This window comes from Plectropomus leopardus, chromosome 14, assembly GCF_026936395.1.
Source record: "Plectropomus leopardus strain MGB_pleo_1.0 chromosome 14, ASM2693639v1, whole genome shotgun sequence".
In the NCBI taxonomy this organism is placed as follows: domain Eukaryota; kingdom Metazoa; phylum Chordata; class Actinopteri; order Perciformes; family Serranidae; genus Plectropomus; species Plectropomus leopardus.
In genome coordinates, this window is record NC_142189.1 from 15,035,279 (window position 1) to 15,050,727 (window position 15,449).

A 15,449-nucleotide genomic window follows, 5' to 3' on the forward strand; every position below is an offset into this window, starting at 1 on the left:
TCTGAAAAAACAGAGGACGTTCTAACTTTCTAATACCCTAGATATTCAAATCTGTTAGTCTAAAACACATCTGCATGGATAATGCATTTCATTAAGTGAGCACAAACATCAGCTTAATGTTACCCTACAAATCCTGGCCTGCAATAATGAGCACTTGGAAGTGGGATATGTTTCCAGTAATTCTGCCCTTTTCCATCTGAACACAGGCTTATCCAACATTCACTTAACCAAATCATGCGTTGAGAAGAGCATCTGATGGACATGAAAATGAGTTGGATATATGTGCCTGATATAGCCCTTTCATGTTTTGCCCCCCTCAGAGTATCTTGTTACGTAAAACGGCCGTTTTCTGCTGATCCGGCAACTATAGTGCTGTGAGCTGTTGCAAAGTGACCCTTATACTTCCTAGACCTCTGACGCAGCTGTAAAAGATGCAATATTTAGCGATGTGACCTGAAACACTTAAGTTTAGCAGTTTCCAACAGAATCCCCAAAGGGATTTTAGCCAATATAGGATTTATCTCCAGTCTTAGAGATGAAAAACAACATTTAGTCAATTTTTCAATTTATTCTAATAATTCAACATATTTTACAAAACCTGGTGATACTCAAAACGAAATCTATCATTTAATATTTGCTAGTAATTGTACATTGTAGCTCTGTGCTCAAGTAAATGTCAGTGTCAAGAAATTTTAAATAAGTGATAGCAAATTTAAGCATTAAGCATAGCAGAACATTCATTCTTTCACTGTGCAGCAGAAAGCCTTTTAATAAGCAGTGCTGGTAAACCAGAAAGGTTTGGGGACAACTGATTTACTATCCAGCCGATTTTAAATTCAATTCAAAAGTGGATTTTCTTTCCTGTGAGAAGGGTCTCATAACCAGAAATCTGCCTGAAATTATTGTAATTAAGGCTTTGTATTTATGCAAATAGCTGCTGCAAAGCAAATTGACTCCAAACCTGCTGTTACTTATAGCATATAATGTTTGTGCACAAGTAAAATTTGACTTAACATTCATAAAGTAGAATATACAGCTTTAACCAAAAATATTATCAAAGTGTGAATAAAGGTAATAAACACCTGATTTAAGAAAAAGAAACAAAGTTCTGTGCTTATTTCACCACAACATAAACACATACCCTACATCACATAAACAAACACATAAAGTAAAACATTCAAGGGATAAATAAACATCAGTAAAAGTATTATTGGACCTGTGCTTGGCCAGCTTTTGTGTGAGTAAGGGGCTGTGAGAGCTGTAATTGTAGTAAGTTGTTGTTTCCAGTTCTCCAAATATTAATACATATTTGTTTAATGATTGAAATCTCTTGTATCAAAAGTCATGTGACCTAATTCCAAGGCCTAAAATGAATGCAAGACTATTTACTGCCAACCACAGGTTCAAAAGAGATAGATGTGATTATACCGTATATTCAGGGTTGAGAGGGAAAAAAACACTTTCGTCACGATTACATTCATTCTGCAAGTGGGCCCAGAGATCTTTGGGAAACGTAGTCTTCTTTTTCATTTCATAGAAAAACACAAAAGGTGCAGTCGCACAACAGTGCACAAGTTTGTTTTTTTTTTCTTCTGTCCAGATGATGTTGAGGTTTATGATGGTCATGAGTTCACCCTCATCATCACTATTATCACCAAGTTATCACTGCCAATGCACAAACATTGCATAAGGCATATGAAAAGAAATATATAGGCCAGCTGTATATTCAATCATAACTCTTGGTATACACATAGGACCATGAATACATGTTTAAGGCCTACTAGACCCTTTTATTCTGCACAAGCACTCTGCGAGTAACTGGCTGAGATGAATATAGTTTGGTATAGATCTGCACAAAGACAACAAGCAATTAGCCATGTGGGAATGCTGATATAGAGTTAGTCAACATTCAATGATAAGGTCATCTGCTGAGAAAGTCAGCAATGACACTGAAACATTTTCTTTGTTTAAAGGGGTACTCCAACAATTGTATTACATTTCTATACAGGTGGTACAAGAGACATTAAATGTAGGATCCAGAAATGCTGGATACTACATCTCCCATAATACTACGGGATTCAGCCTGAAAAACAGATGAATCTGCAAGATCATGTTTTATTTGCTCTGGCAGATATGTCTGGTCCCCCTTCCTTTTTGGACAGATTATGTAGCAGGCTCAAGTCGGGCCTATCACACTTATCTAATAAAAAGGATTAAAGTGGTGATTGTAACTTACAGAGCCTTCATAGTTTACTAGGGATATCATAATCGGTATCGGGCCCGATCAACACATTTTTTAATTGATCAGACCGGTTATTTTGAGCACATGCCCCACATGATCCTTTGCTTAATTTATAATGCAGAGCTTTCCTTTTAATAAAAACAAACAAGCCCAAGCTAAGGTAACTCAGTTGGATACACTATGACATCATCAGGGTTATTTTTTCCTAACGGCCCCCCTTGAGCACTCCACAGAGGACATTTTACAACAAGCCTTGTGATAATTTCCATAACAAGTCAACTGACCTTCACATGTAAAACTAGTGGAGTGCCCCTTTAACTGTGCTCCCAATAGACAAACTGATCGTTGAAGCCCTTACAGTCAAAATTAAGAAATAACCACAGCTAACCTGTGCCTTCATCCTATTTGTTTTGCATCAACCTACATAATTAATCTTGTTAATTTCATCTTCACATCTAAATTTACATGCATAACAGTTTCTTCTCATTTAGCCTGCAGGTTCCCTGATACAAGCAGCTTTGTCTCAGAGCAACACACTATTGCCTTTTCCTACCACCCTTGACTTCACAGAGACAAAGAGACATTTCTTATACATCACAAATGATGCAGTAACAGGTCCCAATCATGCGTAGCTTTGCAACTAGGGAGCAATTAAAATGGGAATATCTAAGTGCACATAATGACATCTGGAAACCCAAGCAATTATGCAGTCAACCCATGTGCCTCTCTTGTAAACAGCTTTGCTTTGTTCTTTGATGAGGTCATTTATTATAAGAGAGCAAACAAAGCACCATCACGGATTCTGCGCTTGCAGAAATCTTTTAGAAAGTAGCATAGATGCAAACATGCACTCGCATCGCTATGCATGCACTCTGATCTGAGACTGAATGCCTGCCTCACTGCCATAACATTCAAAAGCCAAAAATAGATATCCCTGGTGTATTGGCTGGGCTTTCTACACACAAATACGTACAGCTAAAGCCAGGGATTGGTGGAGTAGCTGAATACGAGAGATACTTAATCATTGCTAATCCAAAGAGGAATGGGAAGGAGAAGAATTGGGCCAAAAATGAGTGTGATCTATATGTGGAAACAGGGTCATTCACTGCATATAGGACAAAGATATAGCTGTGCATGTGAAGGATCACAATGTAATGACTGAGTGATCTGTTAAATTAATAAAACAAACCTTTGACATTCAGACATATTGTCTAACTCCCCTATGTGCCACAAAAAAGCTGATTTTGATTTTATTTCTGTCATTCTATTGGGCAAAGCTGCAGCTCTAAACAGCTTGCCATTGTCACAATCAGCAAACAGCGATGGCCTATCTCTGTTTTTCTTGATGCATGCATGTCTTAACTTTAAATGCAGCCCCTACTTAGGAAATAAGCAGTTTCAACAGCAGCTTTTAGATATAATATGTTTGACTATATAGACAGGTCTAAATTCATTTTGAACAAGTGCAGCAGAAATATTACTTCCTAAATCCTCCTGGGGGACTCTATTGTGGTTACAGTGCCCTGCTGGATACATTCTGTATGTTTGTGGAAGCGGATTTAGGAGCGAGAGATGAACGGTTGCTAGGTGACTGGATAAAAAAGAGGCCACAGGTGGAACCGTCCCAGCTTGAACTCCTCTTCTGCTTGCCTACTTGTCCTTGAATATGCTGCCAAAAACAGTAGTGGACGAGTGGTCACCAAAGAAGCCAAGGCACGTGTTATGTGTTTGTCTCAGCCGGCTAAATTCCACAATTAGTGCATTTTCTCTTTCCTGCCTCTTAACTGCATCCTTGGTTTTATGTAACAGTGCAGCAATCCTTATCATAGCCTCACCTTGGATTCATTTTCACTGCCCTTCACTTCTCTCTAGACATACTGGAGAGGCAGATAAATCTGTGCTGTCTTCCATCTCTTTATCTAACTACCTGTCCCTCTTCCTCTTTTGCAAAGGTTAACATTACATAGTAATAATGTAATCCTTTCAAGCTTTCCATTTGCTGCTGCATAAGTTTCAGAGACATACAGCAAAGCTCTTGTTACCTCACAGGCCAGTCTGAACCTCTCCTCCCACATCACCTGAAATATGACTCATCCTCGCACTGTGCAATCTTCCCAAGTCCACACTATTCTGCAAGCAGCAAAGTATCTTTAAAAACAATGAAGAAATCTTGTACACATTGCAATGGTACTGGCTTCATTGGTTTGCAGAGAATTCCCCACAAATGCACCAAACAGGAAGCTCCTTACTAGCATTTGTGGTTATTGTAGGCACTCTAAAGACCTGGAGGACCAGCCTCCAGGAGAGCAGAGAGGTGGAAACTGGAGAGCAGCTGTGTTAATGAGTGATAGCTAGAGAATGGAGGTCTATCCTCCTGTTCATGTAAAGCACATTTCTATAGTGGTGGTGGTGAAAAATGCAAGTATCTATTGTCCTATTTAAGCTTCACAGGCCAGGGGAGACACGTGCGAAGACCCAGCATGGAGGAGAAGATGATGGTGGGTCGATGTTTCTTGAACCTCAGGCCTTTCTTCAACCGTTGGCTGTTCTCCACCACATACAGCTCCCCCTGCTGAGCTGCACTTGATATACGCGACACCACCTCCCCGTGAACCACCACCTCCTGCTCGGAGCGCACAAACACCTCCCTGAGCTCCTCCAGCCGTCGCTCCATCTCTCTGATGACCCGCTGACGCTCCTCCACCTCCAAGAGGCGCCGTCGTGCTGCCTCAAACTCCATGCTGGAGCTGGGGGTTACAAGCCTGGAGGAGGGGGCCGTGGCAGAGGTGGATGGCGGTTCAGAAACAGTTAGCAGAGCCCCTGTCACCCTCCGGAAGTCTCCCATTGAAATGGAGCGCCTGGTGGCTGGAGAGGCCAGTGCCAGCAGAGCAGAAGCAGATGTTGAAGGTGGTACGGCCAAAGGAGGAAGAGGGGGAGAAGATGATGATGGAGAAGGTGAATCCGGCGGGTGGATATCAGGATGTGGGTCCTTGTTTTTTATAGCTGCTGTCATGTCTTCAGTTGTGTCCTCATCATGGTTGTCTGTTTTTCTCTGTCGTCCCTTCATGGCCACGGTTTAACTCTTCCTGTGCTGCTGCTGCTGCTGTCGTTGCTGTCGCTGTTGATGTTTTTCCCCTGTCTTCCTGTATTAGAGTGTAGCGCAGTCTAGAGTGCAGAGATGTGCAATGATCCAGCCTGGGAACAGCTCCATTCATTAATAAGAGATCTGAGCCGGGCTAGTGCCGTCTCTGCATCTGAGTGGTTGTGCTGGGGAGGAGCCTCCTTGCAGCTCATTGGCTACTGAACTCATGAGCATGTCAGCTGATGATTGGGCAACCGGCCTCTGTGCTGCTGATGCTGGCAGGCTGTCGTGTCCTCTGCTTGACTGTTCTGCTTCGTCGTCGTCATCTGGAGCTCTGCTTCGATCAGCTCTGCTCAGTGAAGCGAGGCAGAGTGAGGCAAGACATGCAGAAGTATCAGGTCTCTCTCCTCATTGCTGATGCTGTGTGGCTCGATCTGTGTTCCCCCAGCAGCTCTGCTGCCATCCCTCTAACCAGCTGGTCTCTTTATTTCCCTCTTTCTCCCTTTCTCTTGCTCGGGTGGTTGCCCCTAGCAACACCGTCTCCACATCAGATGGCAAAAGCAGGAGGGAGGGGTGATGCTCCAATTTCTCTCTCTCCTTTATCACCTTGCTGCTTAGCGTTATCACCCTTTCCCGGTACTCACTCCCTCCCCCTTTTGACTGCCACTCACAGCCTGCCTGCAAACTATATTTTCCTCTTTAACTCACATACAAGCAACACTAGCACACACAGACAAACACATCTCAAAGAACAAACAAATAAACAACAGGGCTCACACGCATGCAAATTTTCATTTTCTCAAGTGACATAATAGGTACTGTTAACCTTTCTGGTCATTTTTTAATACTCAAATGAGAAGCAATGAAGATTCACTGTTGCTAAGAAACTGTTATTTGCAGCAAATCTGGTGGCTTAGGGTTAAAAGATTTTATTCAAATGCTGTAAATTGGCTCAGTTAGGATCGATTCATATTATTCTCTGGTACAGCACAGAAAGTGCACTTAAGAAATCATACAAGGCCAGCAAAAACTGGTCTGTGTGTAACCCTCTGTATGGTTTTCACCCTGCACTGTGCCCTTGAATCTGATTATTTCAACAGAAAAAGTGAGCAACCGATTATTTAGACAACATTGCAAATGTGCCCAAATTAAATGTTCTTTTTAAGCGGCAAAAACAAAAGGTGAAGCACAAAGGAAATCTCTACACTCAGTCGCGTGATCTCAAGAGCCCAATTTTTCAAAGCATTTAACCCAAATTAAAGCTGCAGTGGATCTGCATAATCCTGAATCTAAAATACCTTGAATGTTGCTCTGTGGCATACTGAAAGTGAACATGTGCACCTGTCTGCAGCTGCTCAGTCACCTTGTTACGGCAGTGCTACAACATGACAAACTTCAACATCAGATTTGTTTGTTGCAACGGCCAGTTTAAATTTTCTATAGCAAGTGGTTACATCATCATGATATAATACCATGAATTTTTGTCTTTCCTGTCCTTGCTATAATATCCTCTCCATTAGCAGCTAAGCTTCTCTCCGTCTAGACAAATATTGACTGGTTCTGTGGCTGCATTGGAGAAGTGATATGAAGTAAGACACAGGATAAGTGCCACACACACACACACACACACACACACACACACACACACACACACACACACACACACACACACACACACAGGCACACTCATATACATGACGGTAAGGGGAACACTGGAGCACTAAGCCGTGATGTTTTAAATAACTGCCTTCAGCTAGAGTGAATCAAAACAATGACGCTTTTAACGAGTCAGAGCTTGTGCTCTGCGCTCACACACATGCATATTTGAGTGTTCACTTAGCTCTTTGCTTTTATCTCAGGATTGGCATTGCATTAGCAGTAGCACTGACAGCTCTCCCACTGCTTTTAGCTTTACTGATCCACTGATCTCGAGAGAGAAGATAGAGAAAGGCAGAGCACAAAGCTGGAGAGGCAGAGGGAAGAAAAAGGGAAGGCTGTTCTTTATGAGGCTATAGAAGGAATAAATGACAGGAAACCCTGGAGACATTCTTCAGGTCTTTATCATGCAATTCAAAAAGACAGAAGAAAAGACTTCTGCAAAAGGATCACAGTGTTAAAGAAGATACAAAGATAATTGTGTTGCTGTGGAGTAGCATGAGAAAAAGTAAAATAAAGGTAAATATACCTTATTTCCCTTTTTGAACTTTCTAGCGCTTTAAGCACCACAAGTCGAGTGCCATCTAGTTCCATTATATCGGAGACAAGGCAGACAACTCTATGGCCAATATCTCCAACACTCAGCAACTCCCACCAAAACAATCCAGATTAAAAAACAGCACTGCAGGTAAGAGGAAAAATTTGTATTTTATAGATTTGGGGGTGAACTATCCCTTTAAATAAGAATAAAGCACATTGACAGAGCTTAATCTACACTATTCTGAAATATCAAAAAGCTAATGAAGAAGCTTAGTATTAAACTGTGCAGGAAAGACTGGGTATGACAAAAATGATTAACGTATAATATCCCCTGACATTTGATCAAGAGTAACGTGGTGCAGCCTTATCAGGTTTACTTGCATGTGTTGCATAGTTGCCCTTTGATTTACACAGTTGTGCAAGATTTTGGGGATCAAGATGCTTCAGCTGAGTATTTTTTCAACATGATGCCCATTTTTGGAAGACTCTGGTTGTTGCGCAACATGCTGCAGTTAAATACCACACACTCTAAACTAATCCCACATGGTGCGCACAGAGCTGCACACACAGATTGCCATCATCATTGGCAAACATCTTGAGCAGCAGGACTTGGCCTGCTTGCACACACAAAGATGCTTCACAGAAAAAACGTGTTATTATGACAAAGTCAAACACATGTACTTGGACACATCCTTTTACATTCCCAAGCATACGTACACACATAAAAACACACTCGACAAGTTGTTCTGTCTCTTCATTGAGTATATGCAGAATTAATTTAAGTGTATAAATGCCTAATCCTTACAAAATGCAATTCTCTCCAACTCCATTTCCATCTATTTGCCCCTCCTCTCTCTTTTTAGCTAAAATTGTGGTGAAAGCCTGCTCTCAATCTCTCATACCCCACCCTCTATTCCAGATTACTTTAATCTGTGTGGTATGTGTGTATTTGGTGTGTGTGCATGTGGAGGAGTGAGAGCATCTGTGTGCCTTTCCCTCGTCCAGTCTGCCTTGGGTTAAAATGACAGTGATTCAGTATTTGGAGTTCCCTTCAACTGTATTGTCTTAAGAACCAGAGTTATGTAGTAAAGTGTGTGTGTGCGCCACACGCGCATCTACAGAACTGCATGCTAGTAGGGTTGCAACTTGGCAGTGGTTATACTGAAAAGATTACATCATCAGGTTTGAGTCGAGTAAATAAAGTCTGACCTGCAGAGATGACGATGGGGAAACAGCTGCAGCTCACATATGTCAGTCTGAGCTTACAAATAAACTGGAACGGATTTCTTATCTATTATACAGTTACAATTTACTGAGAATCAGGATTACAGGTCCAGTGTGAGGGATTTGGGGTGATATAATGGCAGAAACTGAATATAATATAATATGTGTTTTCTTTAGTGTATAATCGCCTGAAAGTAAGAGTCGTTGTGTATATTCTCTTAGAATGAACCATTCATATCTACATGGGGAGCAGGTCCTTGTCTAAAGAGGTCGCCATGTTGCACTACCTTGATTTTACAGTAGCCCAGAATGGACAAACCACACACTCTTTCTAGTTACTGCCATTAATGTTTTCACGTCGGCCACAGTAATCAGCAGCCCATACACGATGAGAGCGTCAGAAAAACACTGATTTTTTTATGTGAAACTACTTAATTCTGTGTTCATAGCAGTTTAAATCACTTGGTCCATTTGTTTTGGAGAGGAACCGACCTTTGCGGAAAGAAAAAAACAGAAAAAAAGAAGAGCACACACATTAGCATGTGCTAAGCAAGTGGGCCTTAGCCAACATGCCAAACAATATAGGAGAAACACTGATTTGTAACATTAAACTGTTTTCTTTATTCAGTGTTTTTACCGGTTCAGAACACCTTGTCGGTTTGCTCTGACAGGGACAAGACTTCTGCAGATAATTCTGTTACAGGTAAAAAAAAAAACCTTCTGAATAATAAACACTGAAGGAATTCTAACCCAGAGAAGTTTTAGCTGATTGCAATCTGCAATTTTCATCACTAGATGCCACTAAATCTCCCTAAATCTTACACACTGTTTCTTTTAGGTAATTGTAAGGAGCCACAAGTTATAAATGTTACTAATCAATCAAAAACACTGAATATGAATGCAGTGAACAACTGTACAGACCATGTATTTTAGAAGACATTACAGGAGGCTTTTACATTCTTAGTTTCTGCTTTTGCTTTAGATATCTATTTACATGTTTTTCGCACATCTGGGACTCTATAGCAGCAGTGCTCTTGATTAATGTTGGGTATCCTTCATAAGTGGTGCAGCTATTATCATATATATTGCATATGCTATGTCATATATCATGTGCATCTATTAACTGGATGACAAGTACACTGGCATAATTTCCACCCATTCAGCGTGTGTTGTATGCAGAAAAGCCAGCATTGTGTTTGTGTAGGTGTGCAGGGCTGGAATGAAATATGAGTGACCACTGTGTTTTCATCAAAATGATACATTAACCTTGGGAACATGTGATGTAGAGATAGATAGATAGAGAGAGAGAGAGAGAGAGAGAGAGAGAGAGAGAGAGAGAGAGAGAGAGAGAGAGAGAGAGAGAGAGAGAGAGAGAGAGAGAGAGAGAGAGAGAGAGAGAGAGAGAGAGAGAGAGAGAGAGAGAGAGATGTCAATCTTAGGTTTTTCTGCATGCATATGCAGTTTAACAGAACCACATGGAATGCTGTTAGCTGCTCTTCACATACAAATATGTCACAAAAAGAAAACACCAACAAGAAGACCTATCCAAAGATTCAGCCCTCGACAGTCTCCTGTTACACCTTAGATCAGACAAAGATCTGCATCCACTCTCACACACACCCACACACACACACACTCCCTTACAAGAAAATTCAGCCTCCATCTAAGCAGAGCAGCTTCAGCTGACAGCTGCAGTAAACTGAGGAGACAGGGCCCAGATAAAAACTGCACTACTTTCTTCTCTACCGAGACAGGAGACAAATGATGGTGATGATGCGAGTTTTCCGCTGTTCTGTAATCAATATCAGCAGCCTTATTCTGCTGCTGCAGGCTGAGTCAGTGGCTGTGTGCATGTGCGTGTGTGTGCGTGTGCGTGTGCGTGTGCGTGCAGGAAATCATTCATTGCAGTGTGAATTACCGGTACCGTGACATCAAAGTACAGAGAGCAGACCTCAGTGGGAGTGTGAATGTGTGTCAGTGTTAAGATAATTTAACACTGCATCTCTCTCTGACTCGAATGTGTACTGTACATCTTTCTAGCATAAATCTTGCCAGTAGAATACAGCAAGTGAGGGAAACAGCATTCCCAAATTACCAGCAGTGTCTGTGTGGCGGTTATGTAATTGAGTGATGCTCTGCATACTGAGGCAGAAGTACGGTATGTGGTGATACTACAATTTGATACTGTAAAACAGAACTCACTGCAATGGTTCATGGTGTTAAAATGTTTGGATGCTGGAGGAAAAAAGAGAGCAGAAGGAGGAAATGGAAAGAGATGACAGTTAAAATGCTTGAGGCAAGAAGAGACAGATGGAGGCGCTGAAGCGGAGACTCATTAACATGCAGATATTGTAAGCTATTTCCATTGTGTATGTGCAAATATAATTTATACATGCACAATTAACATTTAGCAAATTGTGCAAGGGTTATATGTAGCGGTCATTTAAAGAGGAAATATTTGCATTTTCAATGAGTCTGTTATCACAAGTGGCTGAGTAAAGAGTAAAGATGAGACAGCAGTATCAGTCATCGTCAATAGAGCTTTGACAGAAAAACATTTAACTATGCAGACCAGGATTCATTTAACTTACATGAAAACTTGCACGGTATCTCCCTCCAGTGACCAGCTGTGGAAACACACCGAGCTGTGGACCCAAAAGAAGGCAGAAGCTGGGAGTCAGATAAACATGTACATCATAACTTTTTCTCTCCTGATACCCATTTTGCTACCACAATTTAGTTTGTTTGCAGATACCAAGTAACGATCTGATACCTACGCTCTCTTTTTATCCTGTATTTTGAATATATGTATACCTCACTACTACCGGGAAGCGTTCAGAATATTTTTCATGTAATGTAAAGCCGGGTCAGGGCTGTGGCCTGCTATGACTATTCACTAGGTCCCAACTCAATTCTATTTTCGACTGGATACAATTCAATGTAATGTGGATTAGATTAGAAATGTTTCTGTTACAATATCAATTTTGTTTAAAAATCATAAGAGACTTTCAAAGAACTACTGTTGTAAATTGTAGAAGGAGTTATTAAAAAAAAATTAAAACATGACAAGAATTGAATATATTAAATATAGCCAATAAATAAATATAAACTTATTGTTAAAGAGTCGCACATCTGTGGTAAAAGGCATATTTTAAAAGATCATTATCAGATTTTGTGAACTGATTTCAGATGGGGGGTCTGAATTGAAAAAGTGATTTCTTTAACACATTCCTACTGATAGTTGCTTGATGTGATGTTCACAATTGATATTTATAAGTAATATCATGGCTTATACCCAATCCACTAAACAAGGTCAGTACAGACACAGATATCGATCTGGTGTATTGAATTGTGTATCCCGGTTCAATAAATGATTTCTCCCTTCTTTTCTGCCAAAATAAGACCCATTTAACAAGAGAAATGTCATACAACCATAAAACAGGCTACAGCATACAGTCAGAGCTGCGGAAAAAAATCACTGGAACCAACCTGCTGTCCAATAAGGGCTTGTCCAACATCAGGAAATGGGCAGGAAACATCAGTGCAGACCCTTTTCACCCTTTACACAGCTGGTTCAAATGTCACCCTTCTGGTCGCAGCTACAGAGCACTGCACTCCAAAACAACAAGACACAAGAGCAGTTTCTCTACACAGTTATTCATTTGGATAAACAAATTTTAGTCACATTGTGTCAAGAACAATCCTTGTGCTATAGCCTTTAACAATAAACATCCACTGTACCTGTAAATTATATACATTATAGTTTGAAAGCAGTTTTTCTACACCCACATATTTTCTTTGTCTAATATAAATATAAGCATGCTGACAGGTATATACTGTTATTTTCACTGATGTAGTGCTGGCAGAAATCATTCCATGTTTAGTCCAACACCATACACACCATTACACTATTGCTTTACAGTTTACAAACTGCACTATTGCTTAACTGTATGTGTACACATACTCAGCCAATAAAGCTGATTATGATTAATGGGACAATAGTAATTTCTTTTTACCCAAATGAATAGTAGTTTTCATGCTCCTTCAATTGTAGACTACATATAAAGTGAGTTTATTAGTCGTAGTGATCAGGCACACTACTCAACTTGTAATGTAGTTAAATTAGTGTAATTTCATCTTACTTTTGCAAAAAGAAAAAATACACAACTGCAGTGGACTAGTGATAAGGGCCCTCATGTTAAGGGTTTGTGTAAAGTTATAACTGAGCTGATTCCTTTGGAATATCTTACAAATGTCCATACCAAAGCAGATCAGCTCTACAAAGTCTGGCAGCCTTATCTAAATTATCTTGGACCTGATTCTCCTGCCATTATTTTAAAAGGAGTTTCTATAACATGAACTCTTGTGACTTGTGATTCACCTGCAATATGGACTTCTTCCTTTAACCTCCTCCATATCTGTTGATCTGAGCTCTTTTTGTTTGTTTTGGGAACTAGTTGTTATGGGCAATGTTTGTATTTTATTGTTTTGTGAAAAATAAGAGTAGTTGACATTTGTAGATGGAAAATTGTAGGGCAACAACTACTTTGTACAGATGCAAAACCAGATAGATTTACAATTTGGCACAATTGTAATCTGTTTGACACAGTAAATAATTGGACATACCTGTTCTCTTCTTATTGCGGTTAAACTGCTTAAGTCCCTCGTGTATGCAGTGTAAGTATGGGTAGCTGCGTTAGCCCTGTCGAGTGCTGCACTTTTATCGCGTAGTTCTGCTGCTTTTCATGTTTGGCAGTCCTCCCAAAAGGATGCATTGGATCGTTATTTTCCTGCAGAAGCAGCCCACTTCAATCTGATTATTTTTATCAGGGGTTTGGTTTAAAACAATATATCGCGGCTGGTGGGCAAGTTTTTCTTGATAAAAGGAACATCCACACTTATGGGGAAGAAGACTGCTAATTCTGAGCACATGACGACAACAGGACTTGGCAAAAGGCGAGCCAATCAAATCACAGCGGGGCAACAGGTAGTCACACGCACGTGGCATCAAATTTGCGTGACTGCTTCCGTTGCCAAAGTCTTCCGTTGCGGTCGAAAAGTTCAAATAATTTCCTTTCCTAACCCCTTCTCCTTGACCTCCAGAGAAAACGCCACGAGATAAAGGAAAGATGTGAAGTTGAATTCATACGGACTTAGGAAAAGACGATCGCGGTGTTTATTATGTTACTGATGTGGGCCTGCTGTGATGAAACTACAATGTTCACATGATGGACTACAAAAAGCACATCCTCACTGGATTGGTTTTTATGCAGCAAAAACGTTTATTTATTTTTTCGTAATTGCTTTGTTTTTTCTTTTAAAAACCTAATAGGCTATGCTGCCTTCTTCGATCCCTTTGATATGTGGATCTTAAAAACTTCGCCATTAATATCAGGATCATGACTAGCCTATAATTATTATTGTTATTTATATTATTATTGCTATCGTTATCTTAATCAGGCCGACAACCCCGTGAAGAATATTAAATCTTTACCAAGGTGAGAATTAAAATAAAGTAATGAAGGCTCCCAGTAACAGAGGTGAAATGTAACATTGTGACAGGAGATGGTTGCTCACACTCCCCCTCCCTTTCCCCTCATTTTTATCGTCATGAATCCTTATATGATTTCATGAAAATAATAAAGATGAAAATATGTAAGGCTTGTTAGATCCACTATTGTACATATAAGCATTTTTAAGTTTCAAACATGATAAATTGAAAACATCAGCTCTCTTAAAACATCCCCTCGTGTTCTGGAACATAAAATAAATGAGCCATTACATTACATTTTGTGGAAAATTATCCACAAAAGGTCACTATAAAAATTAATTTCATTATGAACAAAATTCTATAACTTTTCAAAACTTTAGATGATTTTTACTTATTTTTACTTTTTCCAGGCCTGTAAAACCTGAGTGTCAAATTCCATTATTTGGTTCAGGTTTTTCATGACCGTAGGAAACCTGATCTACATTTGAAGCGGGTCCTCTTCCATGGAGTCTGCCATGTTGTTTCCACAGAATGAAAAAAAACAAACACTGGCTCTAGATATGGCCATTTGGGTTTTTGGGTCAGCACACTAGACACCTTACACTCAGGAGAAGTTTCAGCTCAGCAACCTTACTACTATATGCCACTAAATTCAACACATAAGACCTTTCATTTGCCAATACAAATTAACCACATTTTTTCCTGCTGCAGCAGGTGGAGCTTTGCCTGATGAAAAATCACATTATCTCAGCCTCTGCAGGAAAGCTGTGTAAAGGGATAGTTCAGATCGGGTTATTGTTGGTACTCATCCACAGACAGTGTATCAAGTACAGTAGATGTAAGTCAGATGCATACATGTATGTATATATATATATATATATATATAGCATAAGACATTGTTACAACAATTAATACAAGCAGACAAATAAAACTATCACACATAACAAATACGCAAGCATAAAATCCTGTCAAAATTAAACACAAGAAGCAGCTGAATATATAAATATGTGCAACTGTCTAAAATGATTTCAGTGATTATCTGCATAGCAATCACATTGACCCCAACAGAAAAATTAAGCCGTTACATCACGCTCTTCAAAGCCAGACTCCACTGAGAAAAACAGTGATTTAACACTTTAAAATGTTTTGGTTTGTTTGCGTTATTGTGACTTTGGTATTTTAAAGGGTAAACTGGGATTCACTAAAGATACACA

General features: G+C 40.0%; 1 protein-coding gene and 1 long non-coding RNA gene across 2 annotated transcripts; both read right to left on the bottom strand.

The window, feature by feature from the left end:
* Positions 1 to 578: 578 nt before the first annotated feature.
* trnp1 (TMF1 regulated nuclear protein 1) lies at positions 579 to 5,892 on the bottom strand. The gene has a single exon (XM_088087694.1). The coding sequence runs from the start codon at positions 5,307 to 5,309 to the stop codon at positions 4,677 to 4,679; it is 633 nt and encodes a 210-aa protein (XP_087943820.1). The 5' UTR covers positions 5,310 to 5,892; the 3' UTR covers positions 579 to 4,676.
* A 5,441-nt stretch (positions 5,893 to 11,333) lies between these two features.
* On the bottom strand, positions 11,334 to 13,846 carry LOC148187445 (uncharacterized). Its single transcript, XR_015778776.1, has 3 exons — positions 13,371 to 13,846; positions 12,234 to 12,353; positions 11,334 to 11,389 (listed from the first exon to the last, which is right to left on the bottom strand). It is a non-coding gene; the product is annotated as an uncharacterized LOC148187445 (long non-coding RNA).
* Between the last annotated feature and the right edge of the window lie 1,603 nt (positions 13,847 to 15,449).